Genomic DNA, 12,459 nt, shown 5'->3' with positions numbered 1-12,459 from the left:
TGGCTTTAGAACTTCAAGTGGATATTTAAAAAGGATTTGTTTTAATTTGGAAAATAAATAAAATATATTACAATAAAAATCGACCGTTAATCTACCTTATCCGCTCTCTATGTCAGCTTTATGGAGGCCGCCATTGTTACCGAATCACACCTCTCCATACATTAAAGTTAATCCGCGGTAAATCCGTGAAAAAGTGATCAATAATTAAAGTATTATTTTTAATTCGATAATCCGATATAATGATCACGCAATGGCCCGGATGAGGCTCCTCGGCGGAGCTGTTGGCGACTTAGGCTTTTCAGTCACAAAGGTTTAAGCCGCGGTTAAGCAGGTTGACCCCCCAAATAGCGCGGCTTAACGGCGCTCCACTGTAAATCAGTCAGCAGTAAAACTGTATTCTGTAAAAACCTTAAAGCTTACCCCCGAGTCATGAAGTCACAGTTTGACTTCGACAGCAAAAACACTCTTTATAAATAAAAATTAGATTTTTTCAAAAATAATTTATTCAAACTTCGTACACTTACAAATGTAAGAACTGTTTATAAGATGTAAACGTCCAAATGTTCTGATGTAAATACAGCAGGTATTCTAGTTATATACCATAACAGTTATAAAGCAAGTCTCCTCCTTAACTTCACAGTCACAACTGAAAGTTTATAAATTTATATTCAAAATTATTATTAATCGCTTCATGGATTATGAACTCAGACAAGAGGAATATTTTAATAATTTTATAATACGAATAAAACTGCACGTGAAAGACTCGTTGAAAAGTAGACGAAAAGCCTTCTAACATTTACATAATAGACAGGATTGAAGAAATAGCTCCCTTCGTCGTTTCGTCACGAGGCTTCACCAGGACTTCGTACCCTGGATTTCGCCTTTCTAGCTATCGCTGTTTTATTTCTGAAGTGAAAATCATACGTCTAAGATGTGTTCATTTCTTTGGATCTATCAGCGATCTGCGTAGCAAATACATTTTTTTATTTCAGAAACTTTTAATGAGATTTTCTTCCTGAATAATCTATTATAAAAACAAGTCAAAACAAATTCTATAAAAAACAACACGAGTTAACTTCACCATGCAACTCAAAACTATCGTTTCGTTTGAGTTTTCGCGCGCATGATGGATGGACAACGTTTCTGTCCCCCCTTTCAAAACGCATTTCGTTAGTACGAGGGGACCAGTGGGGAAAACAAAGACGCTATTATTGTTATTAAAAACACACAGTCTGAAAATATTGTGAGAAGAAATACTTCTTCAAAAATAATTATTTTTTTTCCCGAGTCTGATTAACCATGTGAAATACGTACAATGATAAAAAAAAAACTGCTAGTTCTTCCATTGTGTAATTTCGTTTTAAATATTAAAATTGTTTATTTATTTTACGCAAGGTGGGGTTAACAACAGCTCCTTTTCAAAGATCGTTGTTTAAAAACTAATATTAGATTATTTTGTAACGCATACACCATACTTACATCACGTCGTTAAGAGACTGTCAAGGGATATTAATCTTTTCATTTCTTGGTCTCGTAGCACTGCTTGACTCGTTGCAGGAGGAGAAACAGTTATGTTGAATGTTTGGAGCTTATAGGCCTTGAGTAAGACTATGTCCCTAAGTTTAGGGGTCGAAAAATGCACTTCAATTGGACACGATCCGTTTCTATCAACAGGCCCACAGCTGCGTCGAAATGCTGAACAAATACCGGAGGTACCTACCTGAAGCTTCAGGGCCTTCTTCAAGACTTGGGCAACTCTGTCGGCAGAGCTTGTGGGAGTTTCCTCAAAATCCCCAGGGACGCCATAAAATACAAGCGAGCTGTTCCTGTGCCATTCCTCTAGTCTTTGCATCCGAAGTACGAGTCCATCTATCACAAGCGTCAGTAAGGCCACTTTTTCATCATTGTACCCTGGAGTGTCAGACACATAATGTGTATTTGCTGTGGACACCGGGGAAGTGCTGAAATCAAGGTCGCCTTTTGAGTTTACTTCTTTTGTTTTCAGACAACGTGTTTTAGGTTTTACTTTTAATTCAACAAGCTCTTCGAGGGTCTTTACTCGACGTTCTATCATATCAAGTTTGTTGGAATCCACGCAGCAATGTTCATTGGAGTTCTCTTCTCGTACCTTTCCCAGTTCGTTCCTCAATAATTCGTTTTGTCGTTCTAAATGTTTAATGATTTCGCGTAACAGCCAGTGGGTCCTGAAGGCCAAGTCTGCGAAGAGGAACGTCAAATCTTTCCATATATAAACGTCCTCAGAACTGCAGTCTTTGGGGTCACAAGAGTTCACCTTTTCAAAAGTTTCTACTTTGGAACTAGTAGAGTTCTGTGTTTGGTTTAAAGTTTCTACAGCGCTTTTAGCAGTGGAATCAGTGTTGAACGAAACCTTACTTTTCCTTTTGTTCGTTTTTTTATCAGATACTTTACTGGGTTGTGCAGAAATGATTCTGAGAGGGACAGCAGGGGGGCTAGAATAAAGACTGTTGAGTTTCTGTTTTGGATTGTGCTGGGCTAGTCTATCTAATTCTTCAAGTTTTTCACTGGGAGTTGAAACTGCGTTATTTGATGTAACAATATTGTCACACGTTGGAAGAACTATTCCATCTGTTTCAAACATCACTGTCTTCTCCTTTCTAACGTTGGAAGAAATATCAGAATCACACTTCGCAGGCTGTTTCTTTTCCCTTTCCACAAGGTTCTCTGACCTTTCGAGCAGAGATGGAAGACGATACTTTCCAGTAGCATTCCCGTCTTCCCCACCATCCACGTCTTTTGTCGTTACTTCGATTTCCTGCGTTTTCGTATTTCTGGACTTTTTACCAACCTTTAACTTGCTAAATGATGTTAGGAAGGAAAGATACGGTGCGTTGTTTGTACGATTCATGGGTATTGTTACATGAATAACTCTACAAACAACTGGACATCAGCCATTGATAAGTTCGACAAATAAAGGTGTCGGCTTACCTCCTAGTATGTTTGGTCTGCTGACACTAAATTAAATACAGTAACTTATTTATACTAGCCTCATTTTTTGTCGTTAGTGTTAATAATCAACGTTACTTCAGTCTTACACTTTTTTTTAAGGAAAGCACATTTCTTTTCATTCCGTATGAGACTAGCGCACAATCCCACTACACGTAATGACAGCTGCCACTAGATTGTCTTTGTTGCAAATCCTGTACATCTACATTAAAACCGAGTTTCTAAAAACAGAAGATTCCATTACAAAGAGGGAGGTGTGTTTTAATACATAGTTCAAGTGTGATATAATATATACATAAATACATTACGATAAAACGTTCCTAAGATAAATATATGACTCGCAAATGTGTTTTTATGTTTTAAATCCACTATTTATAATAAAACGTTGTTATTTCTTTAACCTTCAAGTGTAATACCAGCCAGCCAATATATTTTGGCGCCATCTAGCAGGCATAAACAAATTTATGGAAATATTTAAAAAAAATTAAACAAAGTAATAATTCCTGTGTAACACTTTTCCTGGTAATTGATTGTTTTTACCCTCTGTGATACAACAATATGTCTACGGACATATAACGCTAAAAATCAAGATTCGATACCCAACGTGTAACTTTGTACTTAATTTCAACAAAACAATCATTGTTCTTAAAAAAAATCAGTTTTTAACTAAAATAATATAATTATGACGTGGGTCTTCATCCGTCCACGTATTTTGACAGCAACATGTTGTTTCACTATAAGCTACCTTCATCAGGCTAAAATATTTTTATTCATCTGAGCACGTGGTGTTTTATGTAATCGAATGTTAACAACAAATATTTCGTTGTAGAAATGTTGATAATATTCGCCCCCTAGTGGCACTAACATGTCTGCGGACTCACGCTGCCAGAAACCGTACTGGACAGAGTAGCCCATTATCTAGCCTTGTGCTTAATTCTAAACAAACAAACAATAGAGTCGGTTAATTTATTTATGATTCACTTCTCTTCAGAAAAAAGAGAAAGATGAATCCATTATTTATTCTGAAAGCTGAAATTCCGTAAAGATATTTTGATGCGTCTTTTTCGAAACGATAATGCATAACGTTGCGCTATGTTTAAGTTTAATTTTTTTTTACTTTAAGTAATGTAAAAGTCTGTGAATTATTATCTGTTAAAGACAGCGTTTGTTTTATTTTAAGCTTAAAGACTTACCATGAGCTATCGGCGCTGTGCCCATTGTAGGAATCAAATCTCATTTTAGCATTAGAAGCTACCGCGGAACAATAACAGTATTAAGAAATTCAGAATAGAACCTGAAATTATTCTGAAGAATGATAATTTTAGGAGAAAAGAATGAGGCTCATAAACAAAGATTAAAACATAAATATATTTATTCATTTATTTACAGTCAGTTTATTTATGTCAGATATCAGACTGCGCAAGAAAAGAGCCCTTTAACTGTAAAAAAAAAAATTACTGCAGAGCCCAGCTTTGATAACTGTGGATTAATTTGTTAAACGCAATATCTGAATATACTATAAGGCCGATAACTGTAATTTACATCGGAGTAACACATGGCAGATATTTAAAATAGAGCTTTACTTATCTCTTGTATCTTGGGTCCGGCATGGACAAGTGGTTAGATTACTCGACTCGTAATTCGCGGGTTTGAATTCCCGTCACACAAAACATGCTTGCCCTTTCAGGCGTAAGAGCGTTAAAATGTTACGATCAATCTCACTCTTCGTTGGTAAAAGAATAATCCAAGAGTTGGCGGTGGGTGGTGATGACTAGCTGTCTTCCCTCTAGTCTTACACTGCTAAATTAGGGAACGGCTAGCGCAGATAGCTCTAGTGTAGCTTTGTGCGAAATTCAAAATAAAACAAACAAGCTTGTCTCTTGACAGAGGCGCAGAAACCAGAGTAACAAAACGAGCATTCAATTTGTGTAGGGGAAGATTGGGTATCTTAAGTGGGTGACTGTAGTTCTACGTTCTGAATGAAAGTGGTTGGTCTCAGCAAGAAACTTAGCTCTTATTGTACCTTAATCTGTCAGGTACGCTTCAGAACTGTTATCCCAACTTATCAGCTGATTTGTCTCGCTTTATTTTTTATCAAGTAAGTGATGATAGGAGGCGTTTTTACCTTCACTTATTTTGCTTGGTAGATACAAAAAAAACAACAACTGTAAACAAAACCCGTTAAGCACATATGATATTAAATTGTCGGCATCATATTTACAAGGTTTCGTTTTTAGTTTGTTTATTTTTTCTATTAACTCAGAAAGAGAACTGAATTATCTTGAACAATGATAATCTAGCACTTGACAACTGAATAAATCATACACTAATAGTTCAATCTCTATTTTTGCTATTTCTCTGCTGCACCGTTAATAAAAGTCCTTTGGAATTTGCATTTTACGATTATTTTAGGGATACTTGAAATGTATGGGGGGTTTACTTTCTGTAAAGTTACTGAAGCCTTTGAGTATGGGGCGAAAAGCTTACATTATTATCGTAGGGAGAGGGGGTGGCATGGCCAGGTGAGTTCGTATCACCGTTCCAGAAAACATGCGTTATAATGTGACGGTGAATCTCGCTATTCGTTGGTAAAAAAGAGCCTACGAGGTGATGGCGTCTGATGATGACTAGCTGCCTTCCATCTAGTCTTTCACTGCTAAATTAGGAACGCTTTGCGCGAAATTCAAACCCAGCTTTTATTAAAATCCCACAAATCATATTTGAAGTTTATATTTAAACAGTAGAGCCAGCGCAGATAGCTCTCTTGTAGATCTTCGCGGAATTCAAACAAACAAAAAATTACCGTAGGATAAGAGTTCCCGAAATGGGGAACGCAGGAGAGTGAGAGGGAATTGTAGGAGATACGCAATGCCCTTAAGGTACTTATTGTCTACAGATTCAACTGATGACGGATACAGTCAGGATGCAGGAAGTTTTGGGAGAGGTGGAACTCTTGTGTTGAAAAATTATGGACACTTCTGACTTATGTAATAAGAATGTTTCGTCGCTTTTGGGAATGTTATTATTGTGCAGCATTGTATATGAAAAAACATGGAATTTAGATTAAGTCCTGATTATGAAGAAACGACATGACTAATCGAAATTTCCGATGCATTTAAACTAAAAACCAAGATGGCGCCACAAGATACCATATGCATCACATGTTATTCAGTGAAGTGATCATATATCTCGAGTATAGATCGTGCAACAGTTTTTTTGTTTTTTTTTTACACATATAAAGAGATTCATTCATAATGATGCCTTATTTTAATTTGGATAAGAAAATTATTTAATTACACATAAACACTGTTTTTTGTGTTTTTTCTTTCTTTCTGGAAGTGCAATGGAAAACAACTTTACTTAAAACAATGTACGGTTAGTCGTTTTCACCCAGTACCGTAAAAGAATTCACACTGTAAATATATTGTAAGAAAATGGACCAAACTGAGACCCTGAACTGCAAAAGAGGGATCGAACTTAGACCCTGAATTACAGATATAAATTGAACTGTAAAATATAGAACGGCGGCTATAAACTGAACTGTGAAAAAGGTAAAACTTAGACCCTGAAATGTGAAATATAAAACGACTTTCAACCATGAGTTGTAAAATAAAGAGCAAATTTAGACAATGAACTGTGAAAAAAAGTCAAATTTAGACCATCAACAGCAAAATGGAGATAGAACTTAGACCCTGAAATAAAGATCGAGTTTAGACACTGAAATGTAATAATAATAATAAAAAAAAATACCTTTTATTCTAAGACTACAAACAAATAGTTAAAATGAAGTTCAAACACCTGGTCTACATTTTGATGGTTCTTATTACGATAATAAAAAACAAAGGTAAATACGGTTAACCAGAGACAAAGGTTAAGACAATTACAAATTATTTATTAATGTCGAATTAATTAATATGATAAACATCCAGTTAATTCCACTTATCTTTTACTCTAATACTTTGGATTAATTTATAACTGCTTTTATTATGATAATGAGAAGGAAAGGTAGACACAGTAAAGACAGTTATAAATGAAGCCAAAGTATTAAAGTAATAGGTAAGTGATATTAGTTAGATGTTTATCATATTAATTAATTTAATATTAATATATAATTAATTTTCGATATTTTTCTTTACTATACCACCAGACTCGTGAAATTAAGTGGATGTTTATCGTATTAATTAATTTAATATTAATAGAAAAGTAGTTTTGGTATTTTCCTTTACTATACTATCAGACTTGTAAAATTAGTTGAATGTTTGTCATAATAATTAATTAGACATTAATATATAACTTGTTTTTGCTATTTTCCTTTACTATACTACCAGACCTGCGAAATTAGTTAGATGTTTTTTTATGATAATTAATTAGAAATTAATAAATAATTAGTTTTGGTATTTTCCTTTACTATACTACCAGACCTGCGAAATTAGTTAGATGTTTTTTGATAATTAATTCGACATTAATAAATAAATAGTTTTCGGTATTTTCCTTTACTATACTACCAGACTTGCGAAATTAGTTGAATGTTTGTTGTGATAATTAATTCGACATCAATAAATAATTAGTTTTCGGTATTTTCTTTTACTATATCACCAGACTTGTGAAATGAGTTAGATGTTTTTTTGATAATTAATTCGACATTAATAAATAATTAGTTTTGGTATTTTCCTCAGCTGTACCACCATATTCAACTCATATTTTCAAACCAGAATGTTATTTCTGTATCCACTGTCTCAAAACCAATCACGCCCTTCTTTGAGCAGTTTGAAATGAGCCGGTGTTTAGGAATCTTCTAGTAGTCAAGGAATGTTATTCGTTTCATAAAGGCAACTTCTAGTGGAAAGTGAAACGTCGTATAAATGGTCTTCGTATATTTTTCACCTCTAATAAAATCTTCATTCTCAGAAGAATAACTAAATTCATTCATGTGTTAACGTACTTAACTTCCTGTTGACAACTCAATATACGTACTTAACTTCCTGTAGACAACTCAATATTCTATTTAAGATAAACTTCAGAAGAAAGAAGTAGAAAACACGATTTCTCATTAATGTGTAAAGAACTGTATTATATAGAAAGACAAAATGGACGACAGTAACATTATAATTGAATTTATTGTTTGTTTGTTTGCTTTCAACTAATCCCGTACATAACTACCGATGAACATTCGACAAAATCAAAAGTTAAACGTTAACCAAAGCAGGAAGGTTCAAAATCATGTTATTCGTAACAAATAACATTAGAGCAACACTACAAGTTTGTTTTTTCTTTTACACGCTTGAAAGTATTAAAGGTTAAAAATAAGAAGGGATAGAGGAAAAGAACCACGTTTAGTTTTTGACATCGGTTCGCCATGATATCTTTTCCATTTAGTTTCGTAGCCTAGTTTGAAAGAACTTAATTTTTTCAAACACAAGATAATACTTTGCTGTTAGATTACTAGAGTGTTTTTATAATTTTATATTATTATTTTGACGCAAAAAGTGAGTTAATTGAAACACGCTGAAAAATCGAAACAGTGCATCATTTTGGAGATTGCTGAAAATGTTGTTTTAGCGGAACTTTAGGCTTAATAATAAAAGTCAAAACCTTTTCTTTTCTTTCATCAGGCACTCGGAATCCATAAAGGTTCTCAAACATATTGTTTAAAATATGTAGCTACATTCAACAAAAATTTTCTGACGACAATTTGAGATAAAACAAAACAGGAAACTACCCACTGTGTTTATATTTTAAACCTAGCTGCAATTTAGTAACAATATATGTATTTTATAACATTTCAGGGTTATCTATTAAGTGAAGTACACAGTTTGAAGTTTCTTCAAATTTCTTATTTCTACATTTAGAAATATGTCTCTAGTCAATGTTTTTACTTTTATAAAAGTAAATGAAATTAATAACAGTGATATATATGTACCATTCTATGTCAGTTAGATAAATACCACGTCACAAAACTTACAAAAACTAGAAAAAATTCTACACATCTTTTTAAGCACCATCTATTGTTGATTTAAAGGGAAAACAGCATTTTTCTAAATAAATTACACAGATTAAGGGATCAAAACGCATAATAATAATAATAATATATTTCTCTAATCAGAAGATTAAACAAACTATTCTCTGTTGTAATCTTTCATGTATGGCATCATATATAATCCAATCAGTATAGCCTTCTGGTCTTTCAAGCTGTAATTGATGTGTAAACTTTGAATCTTAAATAGAACTGTAATGTTTATTCAAATAGATGTACTTGAAAATAGATCTTAAGTTAATTTATCTAATATTAAGTGCTCTTCACAATTTTCTTCCTAAATTCGTAACAGAATTACAATGTCCAGAATATAATACAAATATATTTTGAAAGTTTTAATTTTTGAGATAAATATATTCGAAGGACAAACCGGATTCATAATTGTTCAATTTCACTTTTTAGTCGTAGATTTAGAAACCTCGCAAAATAGCAAATTATTCTAATTACATTTGTTATATTGAGTTTCTTTAATTTAATTATTCTAATTTGTATATATTTTTAAATTAAAAGAAACGATAGGCCTACTTTGCATGTTTTCAAATCTTGAATAACGTTGCTTAATTGTATTATTGAATAAAATAATATCTTTATATATATATATATCATATGTTTATATCGATTATAAATACGACTCGTTGATATTGAAACCTTTATAGCTAACTACAATGGATCAGTCATTACAATGTAAATTTATTAACTTTATTTAGTACATGATTGTTAATGATAGGTAAAGACAAACCTGTGACGCACAATCCAGTCTTCTAAGTAAAACAATTACAGTGTTAAATAAACACACACATCCTATTTTCTAGCAGTAAAATCACGCCCTTATTCCTAGAGCTAAGAGAGTGTATGTAACGTGTGAGGGACACATTCACTTTATTTTTGACTAAAACCTTCAATAAATCGTATCCTCTGTCTCCGATAATCGTATAGAGCTAAGAGAGTGTATGTAACGTGTGAGGGACACATTCACTTTATTTTTGACTAAAACCCTCAATAAATCGTATCCTCTCTCTCCGCTTCTTTGCGTTGCAAGCAGCTGCTTGTATAAAAGTAATTATTTACCCTTACGCAAAACCGATTATAAATACTCCGATAACATTGCATTATTTACTTAAATTATTGTGTTCGTCTGTGCAAAATAAAAGTGCTCGACAAGGTAAGTATTTACTAACTGTCAAAATATTTGTTACAATCAGATCTGTTTTTGTTTGATTTTATCCTCATAAACAACGTTTTTGTTTTAGCAGCAAATTCTATTTCACTTCGATAGAAATTCTTTGTTTTTGATACGTCACCAGTGGAAAGTAAGGCCTAATAGACGTGCTAAGTGGACCTGACACGTGGAAAAAAAAAAAAAACATTTTACAGGAGCGCCAATCGGCGGTTTAAGCACAAATTCAGTTTACAGTAGTTTTAAATTGTAATGTCACAGGATATCACACCAGAGGAGCGATTGATTGCACTTTTATGCAAACACTTACATATACATACACGCGCAGAAGATTATCTAACAGGCCAATTTGAGGCTCAATTCACTATTGCATTTAATATTACGCCAACATACCTTTAGAAATGTCACACCTTTTCTGGTTTCTAATTCTTTTCCCACATTGCTTTTTAAATATCAGTTCATTACGGACATCGCGATAATAACTGCTCACAGAAACACGTACTGCGCAAATGGACACAAAGATTTTATACCTATGTTAAAGTGCAGAATTGTGTATTTACACACACACACACACAAACAAACAAACACTGTAAAAGCTCAAGTGCATGTATATAGACAATAGAACTTAAACAAATAAGTGATAAACTGACAAGCTGTTACACTAAATAAACAAATAGAAAATACTTCATTATATGAATTCCTTATTAAACTAAAGACAGAAAATATATGTAATACCTTCCTTATTAAACTAAATAAAGGCAGAAAATAAGTGCAATACCTTCCTTCTTAAACTAAATAAAGACAGAAAGTATGTGCAATACATTCCTTCTTAAACAGAAATAATACACAAAGTAAATAGTACAGAGCAATACCTTCCTTTTTAAACTAAATAACGGCAATACATTCCTTCTTAAAGTAAATAAAGACAGAAAGTATGTGCAATACATTCCTTCTTAAACTAAATAAAGACAGAAAGTATGTGCAATACTTCCTTCTTAAACTAAATAAAGACAGAAAGTATGTGCAATACCTTCCTTCTTAAACTAAATAAAGACAGAAAGTATGTGCAATACATTCCTTCTTAAAGTAAATAAAGACAGAAAGCATATGCAATACCTTCCTTCTTAAACTGAATAAACACAGAAAGTATGTGCAGTACCTTCCTTCTTAAACTAAATAAAGACAGAAAGTAATGCAATGCCTTTCTTCTTAAACTAAATAAAGACAGAAAGTAATGCAATGCCTTTCTTCTTAAACTAAATAAAGACAGAAAGTATGTGCAATACCTTCCTTCTTAAACTAAATAAAGACAGAAAGTAATGCAATGCCTTTCTTCTTAAACTAAATAAAGACAGAAAGTAATGCAATGCCTTTCTTCTTAAACTAAATAAAGACAGAAAGTAAGTGCAATACCTTCCTTCTTAAACTGAATAAAGACAGAAAGTAAGTGCAATAAAGTAAATAAAGACCTTGCAGTACCTTCCTTTTAAACTGAATAAACACAGAAAGTAAACTAAATAAAGACAGAAAGTATGTGCAGTACCTTCCTTCTTAAACTAAATAAAGACAGAAAGTAATGCAATGCCTTTCTTCTTAAACTAAATAAAGACAGAAAGTAATGCAATGCCTTTCTTCTTAAACTAAATAAAGACAGAAAGTAATGCAATACCTTCCTTTTTAAACTGAATAAAGACAGAAAGTAAGTGCAATACCTTCCTTTTTAAACTGAATAAAGACAGAAAGTAAGTGCAATACCTTTCTTCTTAAACTGAATAAAGACAGAAAGTAAGTGCAATACCTTCCTTTTTAAACTGAATAAAGACAGAAAGTAAGTGCAATACCTTCCTTCTTAAACTGAATAAAGACAGAAAGTAAGTGCAATACCTTCCTTCTTAAACTGAATAAAGACAGAAAGTAAGTGCAATACCATCCTTTTTAAACTGAATAAAGACAGAAAGTAAGTGCAATACCTTCCTTCTTAAACTAAATAAAGACAGAAAGTAAATGCAATACCTTCCTTCTTAAACTGAATAAAGACAGAAAGTAAGTGCAATACCTTCCTTCTTAAACTGAATAAAGACAGAAAGTAAGTGCAATACATTCCTTCTTAAACTAAAAAAACATGGAAAGTGTTGTAATACTTTTTGTCTTAAATTAAATCAAAATATTCTTTTTAAATTAAACCAGAGAGATTTTTTCTAATATTTTTAAATTCTTAAACTAAATAAAGATGGAAAGTATTCTTATACCTTTCTCAAAAGGG

The 12,459-nt window shown here is 32.7% G+C and overlaps 1 protein-coding gene across 2 annotated transcripts; it reads right to left on the bottom strand.

Moving 5' to 3' along the window:
• Positions 1–483: 483 nt before the first annotated feature.
• Positions 484–3,164, bottom strand: LOC143224864 (uncharacterized). Of its 2 annotated transcripts, none has more exons than XM_076453242.1 (2): positions 1,721–3,164; positions 484–962 (listed from the first exon to the last, which is right to left on the bottom strand). In XM_076453242.1, exons 1-2 carry the CDS (start codon positions 2,885–2,887, stop codon positions 927–929), a joined length of 1,203 nt encoding a protein of 400 aa, XP_076309357.1. In that variant the 5' UTR covers positions 2,888–3,164; the 3' UTR covers positions 484–926. The 2 variants fall into 2 exon arrangements, with proteins under 2 accessions (XP_076309357.1, XP_076309356.1); XM_076453241.1 differs by having other exon boundaries at positions 1,480–3,157.
• Between the last annotated feature and the right edge of the window lie 9,295 nt (positions 3,165–12,459).

Source organism: Tachypleus tridentatus, chromosome 9, assembly GCF_004210375.1.
Source record: "Tachypleus tridentatus isolate NWPU-2018 chromosome 9, ASM421037v1, whole genome shotgun sequence".
Lineage (NCBI taxonomy): Eukaryota > Metazoa > Arthropoda > Merostomata > Xiphosura > Limulidae > Tachypleus > Tachypleus tridentatus.
This window is presented reverse-complemented; position numbering and strand designations above follow the sequence as displayed.

Excerpts from the sequence above, each read along its gene's own strand:
- LOC143224864 (XM_076453241.1), bottom strand. The coding sequence starts at position 2,887 with ATGAATCGTACAAACAACGCACCGTATCTTTCCTTCCTAACATCATTT.